The sequence below is a fragment of the Vespula vulgaris genome, chromosome 5 (genome assembly GCF_905475345.1).
Source record: "Vespula vulgaris chromosome 5, iyVesVulg1.1, whole genome shotgun sequence".
In the NCBI taxonomy this organism is placed as follows: Eukaryota; Metazoa; Arthropoda; class Insecta; order Hymenoptera; family Vespidae; genus Vespula; species Vespula vulgaris.
This window is the reverse complement of record NC_066590.1, coordinates 7,936,767-7,950,000: the sequence shown is the minus strand read 5'-3', so window position 1 is coordinate 7,950,000 and position 13,234 is coordinate 7,936,767. Positions and strand designations below refer to the sequence as shown.

Below are 13,234 nucleotides of genomic sequence, written 5' to 3'. Positions count from 1 at the left end.
AAGATGAGAGAATAGACACAGTATGAAATAATTTTCCGTAAAGATCGTCGTAATTTCATAGATAGAATTCTACGTGTACGTGATCGTGAATATTTTCTTCTCCTTCTCTCTTTTTCACAGTAAAGAGAGAGAGAATGTTAAAAGAGAAGAAGAGAGAGAGTTTCAAGATCGCTTGGAGCTGGTAGAAACAGGAATATCGTCGTAGGTAGAGCAGATTATGGAGTTCGCGTGTCGTATTATCATAGACAGTGCAATGTCACGAGCACCTCGTGTCTCGTGTTCGAGCCTTAAAAGCGGCTTTAAGAGCGGCTTCGTATAATGCGGTGATCCGTATTGCGAGATCGATGCGCGCAAGGGCCTATGCTCTTGGCACACGTATTCCGTATGCGCTTCGACTGCAGATCGTCTCGTTGGTTCGTTCGTTGGTTAGTTCGTTGCACGAGCACGAAGTTTCTTTGCTACGTCTCACCCTCGATCATTCCCTCTTCCGTAGAATTAATCCTGATCCTTTCGCGTGGCTCTCGTAGATCGTCGATCTGTCACTGTTGTCTGTCTTTCTCTGTCTTTATTTCTTTCTTATATTTCTTTTCGACTTGTCACTGTATTGCTCTTCGTATAGTTTTGTATGATTGTACTCTTGTAGATTGATATCGATATAAATTTTTAGATAGTATGGTGTTCTTTTTTTAATATATATATATATATATATATATATATATATATATATATATATAATTATAGTTATATATAATAGTACTTTATTTATAATAGTATGTATATATATATATAAAATTAATATATATAGTACTTTATTAATATTTATTGAATATATATAAAGCATATCTATAAATATTTATTATTCTAATAAATCTAAATAATAAATAATGTATTCTTATTTTAATTTATAAGTATACTTTTATACTTATAAACGTGTAAATGTTCGATTATCGTTAAGGTGTTATAATTTTTATTTAACAAATCATTTCGATAATATTCATACATTTTTGTTAAAGTCACGTGTAATGTAATTGCTAAGAAGTTTCATTTTTATGTACAATCTTCTTGAACGATCTTGCGAAATACTTACATTCGAAATACTTATATTTCGGCCAAACTACGAGAATATATTTTACAAGTGGAAAGGAAAAATATATTTTTAAGTTATAAAGTTATAAATAATTACATTGAGATAAGTAAGAGTCTATTTTCCTTCGTGGAAAATAAAGATCGAACGTGTTTATCTTATCCGTGCATTGTTATCACATCTACTACCTTGATTCCATGTAATTATTACTTTTACTTCAATATCTGTTAGATCAAGAAATATTTCAAAAAAAAGTGAATAGTATTTTCAAATGAGTAATCCGCGGATATTTATTTCATGTACGGATTTTGTAATGGAAATTTCCAAGTTATCATACGAGAATGTCAACGTAGATTTTCTGGAAGAACAGTATCACATCGTTCTATATTTATTAATATTCATTTCCTATTACACAATTCGGGTTCATTTCGATCTAAGAATGAATATCACGATGTTCTTTCGGTCCTAGGATTTCGAGAGGACATTTCAAAAAGAATCTTAAATTTTCTTGATAATACTTCTATTACTTTCTCTCAACTACAAATATCATGAATCACGATTTGAAGAACGTTATTAGAGTCGATGAAAGATTTGCTTATCATTATTCAATCGTTCAAGAATTATTTCCAACAGATTACCGGAAACGAGTTGAATTTTGTAATTGGTATATGAATGCAATAGAAAGGGACAATTTTTTTTTTGATGAAGAATTTATTTTATGGACAGACGAAACGACTTTTTATAAAACGAAGTATATTCAATTCTCGTAATAATCATGTATGGGAAAATAAGCATAATAATCCATATTTCACGATAAAGAAATTTTCCACACAGAATTTCGATGTAATGTTTAGATGGATATGCCTACTGATCATTGATCTGCTTATTGATTCATTCTTCTTGTCTGAGAGATTGAATGGATTGCTGTTTCAAAAATTTCTATCAAACGATTTACTACAGTTTTGTCAAAACAGTTGGATATAGTTAGACGATGATCCATCTCGTTGTGATAGACCAGTTTAGAAATTGTTCGAATGAAAATTATGATCACAGGTGGATTGGTCGTTCTATAGCGAGATTCAAGAAATGTTAAATCTGGTAATCTAGTAAAATGTTAAGATATTAAATCTTATTTTTTAAAATTCTTCGTAGGTAAAAATCTTTACTTACGATGAATTTTAAAAGATAAGATTTATCGTATTTTTCGATCGATTCAATTTCTCAGGCAAGAAGAATGAATCGATAAGCAGATCAGTAGGTATATCCATCTAAACATTCCATGAAAATTCGTGTGGAAAATTCGAAGGATTAGTAATACAACGAATTAAAAATTTTTTATTGAAACGAAATAAAATTCTTAGGAAATTTGTACTGCAATAAATTCCATAAAGCATCGATGTCAAGCTCGTATTCACGCGTAATAAAGTAAAATATTTTGAAATGACAATATAAACACGTTCCATTATTCATACTATTTTGCGAAGGAAAATACGCTGTTACATATTTCAATTTGATTCGTTTGTAACTTTGTAATGAATCGTTCCTAATCTAACTAAATATAATATTTCTTTTCTTATTTCCATCTGTAAAATATGCTATCTGAATTTGACTGCTAAATGTTGGGACAGTTGGTACATAAATGCATTATTTTAATTATTACTATCGTATGCATTTTTATTATTTTTTATTTATTTATTATTATTATTTAATATTTTTATTATTTATTTTAAACATAAACGATCTAAAGATATTATATCTATAAATATTTATTATTTTAATAAATCTTAACAATGAATAATGTTCTAAATAATACATACATCTATACATAAGTATATTTATGATATTCGCGTATTCACGGATAGATATAAATGTTCGATTATTGTTAAGACATTATAATTATAATTTAATAATATCGATAATCGAAATAATTTCGATAATATTTATAAAGGAAACATTTTTGTAAAAGTCACGTGTAATGTAAATTCGGTTTCGTTTTTCTGTATAATCTTCTTGGGTGATCTTGATTTTCGGCAACGTAAACGTCGTTGGTGCGGGATCGATAATGGTAGTGTTTGCTTCTTTCTTTAAAAAAGAAAGAATGATCGGAGAAAGAGAAAAAGAGAAAGAGAGATTTCTTCCTTGCACGATATTTCAAGCTTCTTTCGAGAGTCGGCACGATTCGCAGGAGCGAACGCACGCTAGCTTGAGAGGAACTCGGCCGAGTTACCGTACCGCTGACGTCTCAATGTAGCCACCGAAACGGACCACCCAGTCGCGATATTTCCTTAGACCGTCCAAACCTGAATTCCAGAATAAAAAGAACGAAAAAAAACAAAAACAAAAAAGAATGGAAAGAAGAAGAGGAAGAAGAAGAAGAAATAAAAAAAAAATAAAAAATAAAATAAAGAAAGATCGAAGAGAAAAGGACCGGCAAAAGGGATTTGCTCGGAAGAATACTTTCTCTTTTTCGTTGGTGAGAAAAAGACGAATAGAATCGAATGTCGAATCGTTTGGAAAAATTTTAATCGAATAGAAATCGATCAGAACCAACGTGTCCATATTTTTTCTTTCGAAAGAAATATAGTTACTAACGCGTCGTTTACATTAGAGAGTGAGAGAGTGAGAGAAGAGAAGAGAAAGAAAGAAAGAGAGAAAGAGAGGTCGTTTAATCGTAATTCAAAATTCAAAATTGTCGTGTGTCTGTAAAATGTACAACTATCGATAGTTCGGACCCAACGAGAAAGAGAAAGAATAAAAGAAGGAAGAATTAATGATCAATAAAGAATTTCGTGATTTTATTAACGTTTTATCATCAGTTTTTCGATCAGCGTTCTTCGAATAACTGATCAATCATTGATCAATCATTTTATCGATTCGTAGCGGTGAATTTCAAATCGGTCAATCCAAATTGAAAATCGAATTAAAAGTGATTGAAATACGTCGGGATTCACTTGCATCGTGAATCGGAACTCTTTTGATAGTTTGAATGGATTTGAATAATCTCTCTCTCTCTCTCTCTCTCTCTCTCTCTCTCTCTCTCTCTCTCTCTCTCTCTCTCTCTCTCTCTCTCTCTCTTTCTCTTTCTCTTTCTCTCTCTATTTTTAATACCAAAGAATTTGTACAGCGAGACCGTTCTAAATCATTTTGCATTCTTTGGCTCGTTTTATCGACCGATCAAATGTTCTTGTCTTTTCTTTTCTTTTCTTTTTTTCTTTTTTTATTTTTAGTATTTTTCTTTAAAAATTCTTTCGTTTATGGCATATTTGAAACTTTAGTAAAAATTTATCCCAATTTGCATGAATATTATATATATATATATATATATATATATATATATATATATAATCCCTTTTCTCATAAATTTGATTATGTACATATATTTAGTAGTAATGATAATTTAAATTTAATTAGTAATTGTTACTAGGTTCTTTTCTTTTTTAGATGATCAATTATTTTATTGATTCGAGATTTTAAGGATCGTTCTGTAACATAATCTTTAACGTTTGACAGTAAATCAATGAGGGTGAGAATATCCGCCCTATAATTCGCAACAATTTCAAGAACACTTTTAGGATTTCTAAAGGTATCACATATTAATTCATAAATATTTTGAAAATGGAGCCTCCCATATCTTTCCGTATTCTTCATAATAAATTGTTCAGCCGGTAGTAAGTTTTGATAGATTTGATATTTTAGTTTTGGTTTTGGAGTTGAAATTTTACGTTTGACTTTGGTATTCTTTACTTTTTCTCCTTTCATTTTTGATGGAACCTTTTGACAATTATTTTTGGCTAATGATGGTGATGACGTCGATGGTAAGTCGGTGTAGAGTTGTGGATCTGGAGACAGTATAATAACTTCAGCAGTTTGCGATGTGCTAGGTTGAGGATCTGAAATTGAATTTCTTACTGGAGCATTTTGAAAAGTAACAAATTCATTTGTACCTTTAAATTGAGAAGTACACGTGATATTTCTTTCATTATTTTTCCCGTCTGTAATATTTGATACCTTTCTTTTTGCAGTTCCCATTGTCCAATCCACCCCAGTTCCTGGTATGTTCTTCTTTAGTCGTAGTTATATCAATTGATAAGCGGATCAAGTACTTTGTATCCTTGTATTGTATCTCAAGTATTTCTGGTAATTTTAATACATCCTCGAGTCGAATGTACATCTCTCGATTCGAGCCAAATATATGAGCGTAATTGGGATCGTCATTTTGCTGCATGAACGTTATTTGCGAAGTTAGTTGAATATTTAAATTGAAGAGTTCCCTTTCTATAATAAAGGATGGAATTGTTGGATACACGTCAAATAAGAGAATTCGTTTTGATCTTGGAACTAACGGACGTATCCTCAGATAGTTCATTCCAATGTTTACTATGTTGTTATAATATAGAAGATTGTCTACTATTTCTTTATCACTAAGAAATATTTGCACAGGTTCATTAATGTTTCGTAATATATGTTTGATGTTATCGAGACCGATTATTTGAGCAATTACATCTATGTACTGTTTATCAGTAATTCCATCAATGTTGTCGAGCAGTATTACTTGATCTTCATTAGGAACCTGTTCAGCCATTTGAGATAAGATTTTTTTTCCTTAGTTGAAATTGTTAGAAATTGTTTTTGCTTAGATGGAACTATGATTTGGAGCAATGCTTCAAAGTGAAACCTTTTAGTCGGATACGCTTTGGAATTGTCCACTTTTTCAAAATTAATTCGAAATACACGTACACGTTGTACACTTTACATTTATATAATCGAATTGTATAATACTTCTTCGTTATTAGCCACTAGTAAATACGTCCTATCTCGACAGTATTTCTCGTCGAACTACCAGTCGGACGTTGATAAAAGTAATTGTTTTATCTAGAAGTATTCTGTTATCTTTGTATTCTGCTACATATATATTACCTCATATTTTCTGTGTGTATAATTTTATACCTGTATGCGAGTATGCCGCAATGACATTATTATGCAGTGTTCGCATCGCACGAAGGAGACCACGCGAGGGCTCGTACAAAGGCACGTAAGCCCGCCGCGAGGCTGCCTTTGTGCGTAAAAGTATACGCAAGCCGATGCATTATCTCACGCAATGGGACAGTGACACCCCTTTGTGGTTTCTCTGTGGTGTAAAGAGCCACACAAAGCGACGGCCGGACGTAGAATGAGAGAAAGGAAGATAGAGAGATAAAAAGGGTGGGAGAAAACAGATCGCGTTGAAAAGCATTCAGCGAAGTTATACATTTTTCATGTTTTTCTAAAACATTACGAATCTTGCATTTTCTTTTTCCACTCCCCTTGCTTTTTTCTTTCTTTCTTTCTTTCTTTCTTTCTTTCTTTCTTTCTTTCTTTCTTTCTTTCTTCTGTTTTACTTTTTTGTTTTTTTACATCATAATTTGAAAGGCTAATTTATGAGGAACATTATCAAGGGTTTCGTTTTATAATCTACACGTCAGAGACGATATAGAGCTGTATGTACGACATGACGGACAAAACACATCGAGCATTTAGAAAACCATTTCTCAAGGAGGTGCCTTTCTCTCTCTCTCTCTCTCTCTCTCTCTCTCTCTCTCTCTCTCTCTCTCTCTCTCTCTCTCTCTCTCTCTCTCTTATGCTTCGTATAATAGCGAGTCCCTAACGGAGCCAAAAGATTACACCGCAATTAACTCCTTGGAACGAGGCGTGAACGCAGATTGACGTCGACGATTCCACATCATGGTTTCGTTTCTCTTTTCTTTTCTCTCTCTATTTTTTTGTTCTTTTTCTCGAGTTTATATAACACGAGTCCTTTATTATGTATACGAGCTTCTCCGTCGTGTCTTCTAATGGTTGACACGCACTCTGCAGTCTCTTGGCACGCATACCACTCAACCTGATTCCTTTTGTAACGATCGAATTTGCGAACAGTTCAAAAAAAAAAAGAAAAGAAAAGAAAAAGAAAAATAGTCGTACACCGATGGACGAACGGCCTTACTACGCGTCCTCGGTTGGTATTATACTCCTCCCCATTCCGAGCAGGTAATTATCGACTAATTCTCATTCCTGTGCAATTAACACGACGCGTAAGATTAAATAAAAGATCGAAAGGGAATAACGGTTGCGGTCCTCGATCGATTCGACACACGCACCGGACGATTTCGTAAGCGAATCTCGTTCGTATCCGAGTTTGGCTCCGAGTCCTTTCTCACGATCCGTTAAGATTATTAAATGACAGGGACGAAGGACGGCCCTGCTGTGTTGGTGATTCCATCGTGGAATTTCAAGTTATTACCATCGAAGTTAATCGTCATCGTTCGTTGAGAGGAAAATTACACTCTCGATTATCCACGAATATAACTGGAAAGGGAATAATAACAGAAAGAAAGAGAGAGAGAGAGAGATAGAGAGAAAGTATTTCGTTATTCCGTACAATTTAATGTCATTTAAGAGTTAATTCCTTCCGAACGTAATCGCGTTTCAAATCGAGCGATTAATTCGTAATTATAATTACTCGCTAATGTAACATTCGCTCGAACAATATTATATTTACCTCGACGTTATAAACGTTGAAACAAATTATCCAACGAATATATATATATTAATAGGAATTTATCAATCAGGACATCAATCGGATTTATCATCCTTCTAAAAACATAATTTTCGTTATATGAAAAATCACGCGAAGATTACACATTATTATCATCGACGATTGACGATTATCAAATTATTCGATACACATATATCTATATACGTAAACATTATTTTAGTTGATCGAAAGTCACTGAGAATCGGTTTATGTGGATGTAGAAAAAACGTTTCGTTCGATATCGTGTCCTCTTTCTCTTTCTCGATCGTTCTCTCTTTCAGATCGGGTGCGCCTGGTCGGTCCAGAGCCTTAAGATAACGCGATTACGTCGCTGCACACGGAACGAGAACTCGTTTCCCCCCCGCATTACCATTCGTGTACGAAACGCGCTTTCCTACCGTGCAGCGTGCGGGCGGCGCGTTTGATGCACCCGTGCATTCGTCTCCCCACCATTTTGTTTTACCAGCTTCTCTTCTCTTTCCTTCTCTTCCTTTCCCTATTCCTTCTCTTCCTCCTCTTCTTCTTCTTCTTCTTGGTCTTCTTCTTCTTGGTCTTCTTCTTCTTGGTCTTCTCGTTCCAAGATCCTTCTTTGGATTCCCACAGTGTTTGCATCGTGAATAAGAGAAAGAGAGAGAGAGGGATGGAGGGAGAGAGGAAAGAGTGCAGTGGCACGAGTCAAGTGGCATCTTGTTGCCACAATTATCGCGGAAACGACGCCAATGAGACACGAGAGTCACGGGAAAAACGTGTTCACGTTGAAATTGAGAATGATTGTAATATTTTTGGTGATTCTGTTCTTTTTTTCTAGGCTTAATGTTGTTTTCATTGGAATTGTTGCGCTTGTTTTTATTTGTATTACATAGAGTTGTATCAAGTGTAATACTTTTGGAGATTCTGTTTTCTTTTCTTTTCTTTTCTTTTCTTTTCTTTTTTTTTTTTAAGTTTAACTTTGTTTTTATTTGAATCGTTGGGATTGTTTCTATTCTATTGCATATCATTTTATTGAGTGTAATGCTTCTTTGAAGATTCGGTTCTTCCAAGATTCGATCGTTTTTATTGTATTATAATAGAATAATATTATCTCACAATCAAAATATCTTTTTCTTTGCAAAATCTAAAATTTTTAATGCTTAACCATCTGTCATTTTATACTGGTAGATACATATTAATAATTGAATATATTAAACAAGTAAATAGTTAAGAGGACAAAGCGAATATTTATTCTCAAATTTTAATTTACGTAAAACGAAATATTTGAAAATAGTATGATAATATTAATTGTCATAATTATTCGCGGAACATTTGTCCAGTTTTAGAGTTTACGAAACATTCATACGAAAAGTCTGATTTCAGTCAATAGTCTTTTCGTTCTTTCACGATTTTTATTTTTCTAAATACATTCGAACATTCTTCTCGAACAAAATTCTTTAATAAAAAGGGCGAATTATGAATTTAAATCTATCTGTACGAATGTTTTCATAATCGTATATTACAAAAAAAGAAAAAAATAAATAAAAAACAACTCAATATCGTAATTTTTTAAAAGAATGTAACGCGAATACAGTGATATATCGTTGCGTCCGTAAAAGCGTATTAAATCATTTCACGTGCTCTCATTTTGTTTCTTTGCATTCGCTGTTAGAGAGGAGTTACAAATTTCGAAAGCACGTAGGAGATTCGTGGGAACTTGAATGCTCGTGGTGTTACGTTTGAACGAATGGACGCGTCTTATTCTCTCATTGTTCCATTCGCCGTAAAGACACGGTGTCTTCTTGCTTCTCGTAGTCCTTGCTTTCGCTTGCTTCCTGCTTCTCTACTTCAAGCTCCTTGAAATAACTAAGTAACTAAGTAACTACGTTATCCACGTACCGTTTCGCTTCGGGGTCATACATAGTCGTCTTTCGTGCTCGCTAACTCTCTCGCGGTTTGGACGACGAGCTGATGTCATTCGCGACGACACGAGACACAGATAATAATAGAAATGATATCAGCGTGGGAGAAGTTTGTCCATAGAAGTGACCTCTGTATAAACGGTATCATGTTTTAGAGGCTTTCTCATATTTTTTCAAAAAGAAGATAAGTCGAGCGATCAAATTTATGGATTCGATGATATTCTTGAAGATAGAGAAGATATGATTCTTCATCGATTTATTTCAATGATCGTGATGATGATGATACGATGATTAAAAACAGAGATATATATGCGAATCGTTTACATGTAATTTACGTATTCGTATAGGGGGGGAATGATTAAAAAAAAAAAAAAAAAAGAAAGAAAGAAAGAAAAGTTGGTACTTGTAACTTCTAAGATTGTATAGGTAGCACTTAATCATACCGCGCTACGCAATTATTCTAATGAAGGGACCAGACGCGTCTCACATACGAAGAGGAAGAATCATCGACCGTGAGGAAGGTGGATAAAGAAAGAAAGGAAGAAAGAAAGAAAGAAAGAAAGAAAAAGATAGACAGAAAGAGAGTCCCGACTACTTTGGTAGACCCCCCATGCTTTTTACTGAAACATCCCGTATAAGTAGAAGCTTGAAAATCTGTTACGAAATCCCTTTGCCCTTTCATCTCTCGCAGACAAATTATTCCCTAGGTACTATTCGACATCGTCTCTCGTCGGTAGGACGTTTTGTAAAATTCTACTCCCCCTGATTACAGTTGGAAAGGAGTAAAACGAGCCGCGCTTACAAACATCTCGAAGGATTTAAAGGAACGTTTCTCGGTTACATCTCGTTAGCCGAAGACTCAACGACTCCGTGGTGGCTGGCTTCCGTTTCTCGACGTCGATTTCTCTTCTCTTCTTTCTTCATCTTCATCTTCATCTTCATCTTCTTCTTCTTCTTCTTCTTCGCGTTTTCTCTTCGTCTCGTCGGAGAGAACTCGTCCGGCAGCGTAAGCGTCATTTCTTTCCTCGAGCATGAACGCGTACGCGAACCCCTCCAAGCCATTGTTTGTTAATGTAACCGCGCGCCGCTTCTACTTACTTCTTCGTCTTCTTCGTTCTCCCTTCTTCTTCTTCTTCTCCGTCTTCGTTTCCATCTCCCTCTTACTCTGGACGTGCGCGTGTGCAGCTTCGTGTGCGGCGATTTTTCTCCTCTCCGGAGAGGAGCCATTGTTGAATCGGACCTCGACACTGGCAAACCTCGGGCGACAAGAGCCGTCGGTGAAGGTTCTCCTCTTTTTCCTCTCTCTTTCTCTCTCTCTCTCTCTCTCTCTCTTTCTTCCTTTTTATCTTTCTTTCTTTCTTTCTTTCTCTCGCATGCCAGCCAATTTACCGTCCGACAAATGCTCTCGCTACTCTCTTCGCGTGACCGTGAAAAAAATACGACGTTCGGTGGAGTCTCCGTAGAATCGATTTCGAGTTTTAAAGCGAGTTCACGATGTTGTCGTCGTCGTCGTTGTTGTCGTCGTCGTCGTCGTCGTCGTCGTCGTTGATCGGTGAATGTGGAATGAAGATGAATTATTTAGCAAAGACCCGTTATCTCTCTCTTCCTCATTTTTCTTCTTCTTCTTCTTCTTCTTTCTCTTCTCTTCATCTTCGTCTTCATCTTCTTTTTCTCCCAAGCATGGCATTTCCTAGTTCGAAGGAGTACACGGAACATCTGATAAACGACGCTCGTCGTTCGGTTTAAAACTCGGCTGGCATCACACTGAAATCCCGATCTTTACGACGACTACGGAGGCGTCCTGCGAACGATACTAAAACTCTGTTGAACGCTAAAAGCTAACGTTCGCGACAAGGTGGTCCCGCATCTTGTTCGTTCGTTCGTTTCTTTCTTTCTTTCTTCGTTCGTTCACCGCGTAGAAAACAAATACTTACTGCATTTCCTCATCCATCGATACGACATCGAATAGCGGCCGTTCAACTCCTGCGACGAGACGTATCTCGAGAGCAAAAGTCGAAAGTTGTATCGAAAGGCGAATCTAAAAGAATAAGCAATGGCGATACTACGAGACGATAAAAATTGTCGATCTCGACTAAAACGCGAGACGTTTCGTTCGTCGAGACGTTTTACGTCTGGTCTGTGAGACTTTTAAATCACGAAGTTAACACGAACTATGCTCGAGAACTATGCTCTCGTGCTTTCCGATCTAGGTGGTCTTTTGCGTCTTTCCTCAGCCCGGAACCGTCCCGTCTCGTCCCGTTCCGTCTCGTCTACGGTACCTCTTGCGAAGTCGGCGCCGTCTCTTACGGAGACTAGACTTCGATAATCTTTCGCCTGTCTGTCTGGAATGTCGTCCGTCTTGAGTGAGTTTAGTTAGTAACTAACATTGTTCGAACATTGTCGTTTATATATTTCCGATAAGCAAAGGATATTAAAAAAGAAAAAAGGAAACATAAAGGACAATCGATTGATTGTAACATAATCGAGTAACTTAACGAAGTAATCAATTTTTACGTATCTTACGCAGTTGCTTTATTCCTCCTTACTCTTCTCAATCAAAAATGCACTTTCGATCGCATCACCGTAATTTTCAACGTATCGACATATCGCTCTTATCGAAATAAGGAAGTCGTAACTCATCGGAAAATAGAAACGCGAGGATGTGTGTATATCGTTCTCGTTGAAGTTTGAATGCATCGAACGGAAGTCGTACGTCAAGAGAAGAAGCTCTCTTTCGATGATGGAAACTCTTTCCGAAAATTCTCTTTCATCATTCTCTCTTATCTATATCTTTTAACCCCCGTTTTACAGGATCATAATCGTAAAGAAGGAGAATTGGTAAGGCGCCGTATGGTACTGAAAGGTAGTTGCATAATTTATAAACAATCGGATCGTTGTGCAAGAGTAGCCGTTTCGTGTGGCATAGGACCGGCGTTCTCGATGCTTCGTCATCGTTGTTCGTTGTTCGCTCGATGGCGATGAAACAATGACTCCTCCGTGGCTCCTCCAAGGCGAGCCTCGACTCTCTTCGATTTCTAAACACCTTTGAGGAAGAACGTCGCAGCCGCCCACGCCAACCATTGTCGCGCAACTCACAACTTCAAGTCGACGACGTCTACCGCGACAGTCCCCTCGAAAGCACTTTCCGATCGATCTCCTCCATGCTACTTCTTCAAAGACGACTTCCCTTCGTTTCTACTACCCGAGAGAGAGAGAGAGAGAGAGAGAGAGAGGGGGAGAGGGAGAGAGAGAGAGAGTGGATGAGTTTCCTACGAGGAGTATTCAATCCATGGAACTTCGTACTTTGTTACGTTGGTTGACTCACACGAACTGGCACAGACATAACACTTTTAAATGTCTAATAGAGTAAACAAAACTTTAACTCAGCGATGATTCACGTCAGCCATTATTCCATTTCTTGGAATATCTGCATCTGAATTACAAATTGTTGTTGTTGTTGTTGTTGTTGTTTATCATCATTATTATTCGTACGTTTCGCATATATTTTTATCGATTCGACGGAATGTTTTTTAGTTTTTGAAAGCTTCTTCTTAGTTTTTCTTTTCTTTTTCCACTTCATTTTGGTTAATAAAAAAGTTTGATTTCGGTATACTTGCTTGATACAATTAGTATTAATAACTAGAACTCGAGATAATTTCGTCGAGTCGTAGAAAGCAAACGAGAACG

At 35.9% G+C, this 13,234-nt stretch overlaps 2 protein-coding genes across 3 annotated transcripts in view; one reads left to right on the top strand and one right to left on the bottom strand.

Moving 5' to 3' along the window:
* Positions 1-13,234, top strand: part of LOC127063953 (uncharacterized) — a 50,343-nt gene that overhangs the window by 11,967 nt on the left and 25,142 nt on the right. The gene's annotated exons all lie outside the window — the stretch shown is intronic.
* On the bottom strand, positions 4,429-5,908 carry LOC127063951 (uncharacterized). Of its 2 annotated transcripts, none has more exons than XM_050994330.1 (2): positions 5,093-5,908; positions 4,429-4,992 (listed from the first exon to the last, which is right to left on the bottom strand). In XM_050994330.1, exons 1-2 carry the CDS (start codon positions 5,664-5,666, stop codon positions 4,505-4,507), a joined length of 1,062 nt encoding a protein of 353 aa, XP_050850287.1. In that variant the 5' UTR covers positions 5,667-5,908; the 3' UTR covers positions 4,429-4,504. The 2 variants fall into 2 exon arrangements, with proteins under 2 accessions (XP_050850287.1, XP_050850288.1); XM_050994331.1 differs by having other exon boundaries at positions 4,429-4,974.

What these genes read in the sequence shown, in the direction of transcription:
- LOC127063951 (XM_050994330.1), bottom strand. Translation starts at nt 5,666, where the DNA reads ATGGCTGAACAGGTTCCTAATGAAGATCAAGTAATACTGCTCGACAAC. An exon ending in TGGGAACTGCAAAAAGAAAG is followed by an intron (nt 4,993 to 5,092) that starts GTATCAAATATT and finishes AAAATGCTCCAG; the next exon opens with TAAGAAATTCAATTTCAGAT.